Consider the following 9,274-nt stretch of genomic DNA (forward strand, 5'->3'; position numbering starts at 1 on the left):
ACATGAAACATAATTCGCAACTTGGTTAGATTCTGAAATGTGTATTTAAAAGTCAAGTTTTCAGTAGGACAATGTTGGGTGGGACTTGAGTGGATCCATCAATATTTGATTGGACCTTGACAAGTAAGCTATGATTTTATTGGGTCATATTATGCTTCCCTGGTTGCATCATTAGAGTAGAAAAGTCATTTCAAAGGGAGAGAAAACGGTAACATTTATTACAGGTATATTCTGGGTAGGATTGTAAATGTACAACCATACACATTTCAATCGAGTTTAACTCAGAATATTTCTTCAAGAACATAAACGGGGTAAAACATTTTGTTTTTTGTCTTGTGTTGTGCAGAGTGCGACCCTCAGCTCCTACATCTCCTGTGCTGGTCCCCGTTAAAGATGTTTACAGAGAATGGTATGGAAACTGCTATAGCCTGCTGGGAGTGGCTCCTGGCTGCCAGGACTGGCATCGAAGTTCCGGTGAGACATAGGTGTAGAGATGCGTCTGCATGTTTACTGTCCATTGCAAAAGATTACTTCTCCACATTATGTGCATATGTCAGCTATGCAGGTTTTACTAGATGATTTTCAATCAGTTTGTCCTCTTTACTGGGGTCAGTTCATGCGGGAGATGGCGGGCGCGTGGTTGATGACCGTCGAGCTGAAGATGGGGCTGTTCTCAGACGCTCAGGTGGAGGCGGACCCTCTCGCGGCCTCAGAGGAGAGCCAGCCCATCCCCTGCCCACCCGACGTCACACCCCACTACATCTGGATTGAGGTTACTGCCTATTACCTTCTTTAAGGGCTTTTTTCGTTGCTGTCCTGTCGTGAGATGACAATGGAGCTAATAGCTCACCCTCCTCAATTTAGTGTTCTTAAAACGGCTGTGTAATTGGATTAAAAATTCACATCAATGTGTTACATATTTTACAATTCTTTTATATACAGATTGACCAAAATGTATTTTGTTACAACCAATAACTGTGTTGATCATTTTTATGTGTAAGTGTCTTTGTTGTCAAAATACTAGTAGTATTAGACTGCAACAATATAAACATTTTATTTGAATATGAATCCTATTAAAACGTTTTGTATGAATATTTGTATAACAGTTGTTATATTTGTAAAATAATGGTTGAGTCGGATTGTTTTGTGGATTTAATTTCAAGTTAATATTTATTGAATTGATTTTATCACATACTGTAGAATAGTGTAGAAAATGTGAATATCGGTAAAAAAACCTTTGCCTCTAGTTTAATATAAATTGCACAACATGCACTAATTTGCTGTGACAAATTTGGTTTGGTCGCTAAAAGTATGAAAGTTTTTTTTAAATAAAATTATAATTAAACTGTAGCAATAGAAATATTTTATTTGCATATTAATCTTATTGAAGTGTTTTATATGAATATTTGGATAATAATTATAATAATGGTTAAAATAATAAATATACATTATTGGATGCTATTGCATAGAGACCCACTCGTTGGCATTTATTTGTATACCTGATAATAAAGAACATTAAAATAGTGTAGAAATGTGGGAATATCGGCAAAAAAATATCGGTCAAACCGATTATCGGTCTACTTCTAGTTTGATACTTGTTCTTTGTAAGTTCATCCTAAAAATGAAATTAAATGCAAAATGAAGCAACTTCAAAAATGACAAAAGCAGAAAAGTTGTAATATCTGAAAAATATCGGTCAAACCGATTATCGGTCTACTTCTAATTTCATACTCGTTCCTTGTAAGTTCATCTTAAAAATTTTATTAAATGCAAAATGAAGCAACTTCAAAATGACAAAAGCAGAAAAGTTGGAATATCTGGAAAAATATCGGTCAAACCGATTATCGGTCTACTTCTAGTTTGATACTCGTTCCTTGTAAGTTCATCCTAAAAATGAAATTAAATGCAAAATGAAGCAACATAAAAAAAAATGAAAAAAGCAGAAAGTAGGAATATCTGGAAAAATATCGGTCAAACCGATTATCGGTCTACTCCTAGTTTCATACTCGTTCCTTGTAAGTTCATCTTAAAAATGTTATTAAATGCAAAATGAAGCAACTTCAAAAATGACAAAAGCAGAAAAGTTGGAATATCTGTAAAAAAAAAATATATATCGGTCAAACCAATTGTTGGTCAATTTTTTTGTTTTGTACATCTCACGAATTAGGAAACATGCATTAATTTGTTGTGATTTAATTTGGGGTGCTCACCAAAAGGACAAATGTATTGTCAGCATTATTAAATTAGTTTAAAATTCACACAGTTCCTGGTGCAGCGCTTTGAGATCGCAAAGTACTCCAGTGCAGATCAGGTGGAGATATTTGGCAGTCTCCTGCAGAGGTCCCTCTCTCTCAATGTGGGTGGTCCAAAGAGCAGCTTCAACCGCCACGTAGCGGCCATCGGACCTCGTTTCAGGTTAGCGAGAAAACGGCGACACAACAACGCAATGTTTAAACTATGCTCTTTGTGGTCAAGCCCATAAAAAACAGAAAATGTGATATGATTTCATGATATTTCTGTGCAATCAGGCTGTTGACACTCGGACTTTCCCTTCTGCACTCGGACGTAGTGACCAACACCACCATCCGTAATGTCCTGCGTGAAAAGATCTACTCCACCGCCTTTGATTATTTCAGGTACCAGAGATAAAGTTAAATATTCCAAATATTTAATCGTTCATTTTTAAATCACCAATGACTGAGAAAGTCATGGAAATGAATCGGTCCATAGGTGTGAATGCTGCTTTTATGACGTTTATTTGGCTCTCTTTGTCCTTAAGTAAACCGAATTGATATTTATTCAATTGTTATTGTTTTCTTTTGCTTTTCAGTGTTGCATCTAAATTCCCCACCCAGGGCGACAAACGTCTTCGCGAGGACATCAGCATCATGATCAAGTTTTATGCCAACATCCTCTCGGATAAGAAGTACCTAGCGGCTAGTCAACTTGTGCCACCCGGTGAGCTTGGCGCCAATCCCCCTCAAAGCTCTCTATCTGCCGGGATTTTCGGATCGCTAATCGTTTCCAGCACATCTCCGATATCGATGTTAAGTAAGCCTCCCGCGCTACAACTGTGCAACAACAGTACTGCAGGAGCATGTAAATGTGGTTTGAATTTGCACACTGCAAAAACCCTTTTCTTAGTCAGTTTCCAAGCAACGATTTTTGTCCTGAAATTAAGATAAATTTACTTGAGAAGCAAGATATTAAAGGGATAGGTCACCCAAAAATGTACTGGCCCTCAAGTTGTTCCAAACCTGTATAACTTTCTTCCAACAAAAGATAACGTGAGGCAGAAACATAACCTCAGTCACCATTCACTTTCATGAATTTCATTTCATGCTTTTTCCATACAATGAAAGTGAATGGTGACTGAAACTGTCATTCCATATTTCACCTTTTCTCAAACATTTCCTTTTGTTCCACGGAAGACCTTGTGGAATGACATGAGGATGAGTAAATGGGTGAATTTTCAGTTTTCTCTTTAATACTTGTTTTCAGAGACTATATATCTAGAATTAAGTTATTTATAATGATTTTTATTACCATAATGTCATCTTGTTTTTCTTGCTTTAAGCTACGTCTGTTTTTAATCTTGTTTAAATTGAACAAAAGTTTTATTTTTAAAACAAGAAAAACTATTTGCAAGTGGGGTAAGAAAAATAGGCTTAATACAAGATATCCCCCAAAAAAAACAAAACAAGTAATATCTCACACAATTTAGCTTTTCATGTAAATATCTTATTTTAAGGATGTTTAGATTTCTTTTCTGAAAAACAACAAAAATACTGATTAAGAAAAAGATTTTCTGCTGTGCGTCCCTGCAAATTTAAACCGGTACTAAAAATACACGACAATCATTCTTGCCGCCAAATGTATCAATTTGTCTATGAGCGCAAATTGAGAAATGGCTCCTTCCCGTCTCCCCTTTTCCCCCCCGTACCGCCACCACCCTCCTCTAGTCCATTTTAGAAAACATTGTCTCATCCGGACATTAACTCTCGCATGTAAAATGCATGATCATTTCAATATCAGAGAACTAATTGACGCTTCATTCGTCCCTCAGAAATCCCTCCATCGTGTGATTTGCAATATCATCAGACAGCTGCTTCACTTCATGTTTAATCGTCTAATGTATCATTTTTAAGCCCTCGGTGGCTCGTGTACTGTGTGTTAATTACTCATTAAAGCAAATGGGGAAGGAGAAAAAGTGCTGGAATAATGGAGCAAAGTTAAAATAAGATTTGGAAATGGGAAAGACTGATAGAAATGGGTTAAATGGAGAAAACAAATGTATATTTCACGTAATGGGTGAATCTCACGAAACCTGGCAAGAACATGTCCAGGTCACATTTCACTCCAAAACAAAAATACAACAAATTATATTTTGCATCAGAAAAATAAGCCAATTTTTGGAACCATTAAGGACCGATGTTTTGCATTTTAACATTATTTTTATGACAATTAAGCACATTTCTGCCCAATTCTTATTACCGGAAAGAAAAAATAATAATTCTCACTAGGGATGCACCAATCAGAGACCTGGATCGGTATCGGCTCTGACACTGAAGCTATTAGACGGATCTGGTATCGGTCCGACAAGCCCGATACTGTGTGTTAGTCATGTTCGTTACTGTCAATCTCCAAAAATGGCAGAAAAGAACCATTAAAACACCATTAAGGTAGTTCATATGTCTGGTGGATTTTATTCAAAGACACTTGAAGACGTGCGATAGCTCTGTGAATCACAAAAGACTGTGTTTAAATAAGTAAATATATAAAATGCACGCGCAGCTCCAGCGCGTCTGTTTACAAACACACACTCGCGGCTATTTTTAGCCTTCACGTGGTGCGCAATATTTGAGCGCTACTCACGAACAATACATTGGATGTAGATGCTCAATAGTTCGGTTCACTTATAATATGCATTTAGAACGGCACTGGAGGTGCTTTTGTTTTTATTTATTTTTAACCAGAATTTGAATAAGAAGCGAATTAAACTATTGTGAACTCTCTTACAAACAGACACATACAGGACTTCCTGGAGAGTTCAGAATGTCAAAATAAAAGCCTGAGGGTTTAAAAGTTAAAGGTGCACGATTGAGATATATTACTATTAAAATGGAGTGAATGAAAAGTGAGCTGATATCTTACAACTAAATAAAAATAAAAGAGATCTGAATCCTTTAAAGTCAAGACACAAGCTGAACAAATTTTGCACAAATAAATAAAAGGTTTCTTTTCTACTGAAGGCTTGAAGACTGGAATTACTGTTAATTTGGATTAATTAAATTTGGTTAATTAATTACTATTTAACAATAAAGCGTTTCTTAATAAGCTATTTATTTATATTGAAATAATGTTTATTTAGAGATTTGTGTTTCTTTACATTTTAAAGAGTTCTCCCAATCAGTTCCACACAATAATGTAAAGATATTCTAAACTGATTATGCACAAAAACAACAACACTGGTATTGGATCGGGATCGGTCGATACTGAGATTTACAATATCGGAATCTGATTGGAAGAGGAAAAAGTGGTATCGGTGCATCCCTAATTCTCACTATCGTTATGAGAAAACAATGATGATATATTATACAGATTGAAAAGTATTTAACATTTGGCTAGTTGTAGGAAAGAGCAATAATTTTATAATTTTAGTACTTTTTTTGGCAGTAGTTATACTATATATAAATTCTGCTCATTTATTAATTAATGTTTACTCTTAACTTTTGAGATTTTAGATTTTTTTTTTATTTTCTCCCCAATTGGTATTCCCAATGTGCTCGAAGTCCTCAAGGTGGCATAGTGACGCCTCAATCCTGGTGGTGGAGGACGAATCTCAGTTGCCTCTGCGTCTGTGACGTCAATCCGTGCATCTTATCACATGGCTTGTTGGGCGTGTCACCACGGAGACGTAGCGTGCTTGGAGGCTTCACGCTATTGTCCGTGGCATCCATGCCCAACTCACCACGCGCCCCACCGAGAGCGAGAACCACATTATAGCGACCACAAGGAGGTAACCCCATGTGACTCTACCCTCCCTAGTAACCGGGCCAATTTGGTTGCTTAGGAGACCTGGTTGGAGTCACTCAGCATGCCCTGGATTCAAACTCACGACTCCAGGGGTGATAGTCAGTGTCAATGCATCAGGTTACAAACAAGCTCAAAATTAAAACATCTGCATGCATTTGTGTACTGAGAATCAGAAACAAAAAGGGGCTTCGATTTTATGAAAATAATGTGACACTGCAGAAATTTTAATGTACCTAAAAATACACTTAAAGGCTTATAAATTAAAAAAAAATGTCTGTTGATTTTGGGGTAAAAACCAACATGGACATGTTCTTTTTGAGATTCACCCTAATAGTGTCTATGTTAGGTAATGGAGGGAAGTTCCCCCAAAACTTACTTCGCTTGACTGTATATCCTCTCACAGACAACCAGGACCCGTCACTGAACAGTTTGTCGGTGATGAACGCCGCCGACCCCAGAAGCAACATGGACATGGCGGTGGGCTCGCGCCAGCAGAGTGCTCAGGGTTGGATCAACACCGTTCCTCTGTCCAGCGGCATGTCCACCACATCCAAGAAATCAGGTATCGCTCAAACACACACCAGCACTCCTGGCCTGCAGACTCTTCCTGAATCTATTTAATTGTATAATCGTATTAGTCGATGTGCTTATGCAATGATCTTCCTGCTGGCTAGCACTCTTCATTGTGACGGCACAGCGTTTCCAACCAGAAGATTAACCAAAGCTATAATACTATCAACCACTAACTCTTGGCTCAGATGTATGGCAGATGTCCAGCTTGGTTCATGCGAAACCCAGAAAGAGCTCTTATAGGATGTCTTGTTGTCTTTCATTATAGGCATGTCTAAAAAGAGCAACCGAGGAACCCAGTTACACAAGTACTACATGAAACGTAGGACGCTACTGTTGGCTTTACTGGTAGGTTAACTGTTTCTGCATCCTCGTTTTTTCCTCAGTCCCTAGTAAACCAAAACAAACCTGAGTTGGTTTCTTTGCAGGCCAGTGAGATTGAGCGACTGACCACGTGGTTCAACCCGCTATCCACGCAGGAGCTGGCCATCGCCACAGAGCAGTCCGTGGAGACCAGTATCTCCAACTGGAGATCTAAATACATCAACCTGAGTGAGAAACAGTGGAAAGATAATGTCAATCTAGCGTGGAGTATCGCTCCTTACCTGGCCATGCAACTGCCAGCCAGGTACGCCAACAACACGCCTGTGTCATACACACTTTTATCATTTCTGCACCACTGACATCACCAAACAGGATTGTCTTTTGTTGCACAAATGTCTATTTTTGCATACTTTTTTGTATGCACAGAATGCTTCTACATATACACAAAAATGCAACCGTACTTTTTCACACACAACGCAGTACGCCATACCTGATGTATTATCAGCTGTGTTCCCATTATTTATGACTCATTATTTGATTGGACTTCCAATTTAATTTTTTCAAAAATGTCATGTTATATTAAAAATCCAAAATATGTAACTAGCAACGTAATATACTATTGTTAAAAAACTGTAGGCGGTATACAGTATATAATGCACAGTGTACAGAAAGCAATACGCAAGTGTTTGTATTGTGTATGAATTTTGTGTAGTATCGTCTCAAATGCAACACTAGAGGCCATAATATACTTTCGGTTGTCCGTGTTGCTGATGGCTCCGCATACAGAATGCATGACTAGGGATGCACCTATCCGATGCCTGGATCGGTATCGCTCTGATACTGATGTTTTTGGATGGATCGGGGATTGGTCCGACGAGCCCGATACAAATCTGATAGTGTGTTAGTCAGGTTCGTTACAGTCAAGCTTCAGAAATCAAAAAACTAAACAAAACAAAGTTATAAACTAACTTATAGTAGTCCATATGACTAAAAGCCACTTTGTGAATTGTTAACGACTGTTTAAATACGTAAATAAACTGTATAGTATGCATGCGCAGCGTGTTATTGAATGGCGCGGCTCTGGTGATGCACTCGTGCCCTCAGAGTGGTACACAATATTTGAGCGCTACACACGTACAACATCTCAGATGTAGATGCTCAATAGTTCGGTTCGCTTAAAACATGCATTTAGAACGGCACCGGAGAAGCATTTCACTACATTTTGAATAAGAAGCAAATTAAACAACTGTGAACTAGCACACATACAGACACTTACTGGAATTCCTGGAGTGTTTCGACCGTCAAAATAAAAGCCAGAGGGTTTTAAAGGTAAAGTTGCATTGTATTTTACAATTCTTTATTACAAATCTTTATTATTTGTTTACAAATTACAACAATATTTTAGTGTACTGATACCTTACAACTAAAGTGAGCAAAAAAAGAGATCTAAATCCTTTAAAGTCCAGATACAAGTTGAAAAACTGTGCAAAGAAAAGTGGCTTCTTTTCTTCTGATGACTTCTACTGGAATTACTGTTAATTTTGCTGCTGCATTATCCAGTGGAGTCGTTAACAACAAGGTTTTTCTCAATAGGCTATACATTTATATTGAAATAATGTGTAGAGGTTTGTGTTTCCTTATATTTAAGAGTACCCCCAATTAGTATCACAGTGAAGTATAGATATTCTAAACTGATTATGAAAAAGCAACACTTGTATCAGATCGGGATCGGTATCGGCTGATACTGAGATTTCAGGTATTTGAATCGGATCGGAAGAGAAATGCGTGATGCAAATTTCGTCCTCATCACAGTATGCGCGGACTGTCCATGCGCGGACTGTCCATGTGCAGCCCATATTTTCTCGACACGTGGACAGTCCTTGTCTGTGCGAATTGTCAGCGTATGCCGTTGACTGTACAAAAGAGTATCGCGAAGTAGTCGTAGTGCACATGCGGTAAACGTGTTTGTATTCCCTCGTGGTCAAAAGAGTATACTTCGAAAGGCAACATGGTCGATCTGATCTGGAATGCATAAAAACTAAGTATACCCTGACCTTACTTTTTGTTTTTAACTACCTGGAAACATTTGCCAATTTTCGGCTATAGGAAGTGACACTTTTAATGCAAGCAATGTGTTGCCGTTAGCGTTTGCACGATAGCCAACCTCAGCCCAACATTTATAGCACTAATAACGTACAGTATATATTCACATAACGTGAGGTCATGGAAAAAGCCACGCCTCCTCGTTTGTAAGCCCCACCCTCCAAAGGTTTTGAGACCAAAACCGAGCAAAAGAGCAGCATTGTTTGTTCATGTGGCTGTCAAATTCAACAGTGGCACAACA

At 38.0% G+C, this 9,274-nt stretch overlaps 1 protein-coding gene across 1 annotated transcript in view; it reads left to right on the forward strand.

The window, feature by feature from the left end:
* The window catches only part of LOC127636216 (phosphatidylinositol 4-kinase alpha-like), a 44,871-nt gene that overhangs the window by 23,321 nt on the left and 12,276 nt on the right, over window positions 1–9,274 (forward strand). The window contains 8 exon segments of the mRNA XM_052116650.1: window positions 347–474; window positions 614–772; window positions 2,264–2,415; window positions 2,529–2,636; window positions 2,831–2,958; window positions 6,440–6,598; window positions 6,875–6,954; window positions 7,035–7,234. Coding sequence (XP_051972610.1) covers window positions 347–474; window positions 614–772; window positions 2,264–2,415; window positions 2,529–2,636; window positions 2,831–2,958; window positions 6,440–6,598; window positions 6,875–6,954; window positions 7,035–7,234 — 1,114 coding nt within the window.

This window comes from Xyrauchen texanus, chromosome 43 (assembly GCF_025860055.1).
Source record: "Xyrauchen texanus isolate HMW12.3.18 chromosome 43, RBS_HiC_50CHRs, whole genome shotgun sequence".
NCBI classification, from domain to species: Eukaryota; Metazoa; Chordata; class Actinopteri; order Cypriniformes; family Catostomidae; genus Xyrauchen; species Xyrauchen texanus.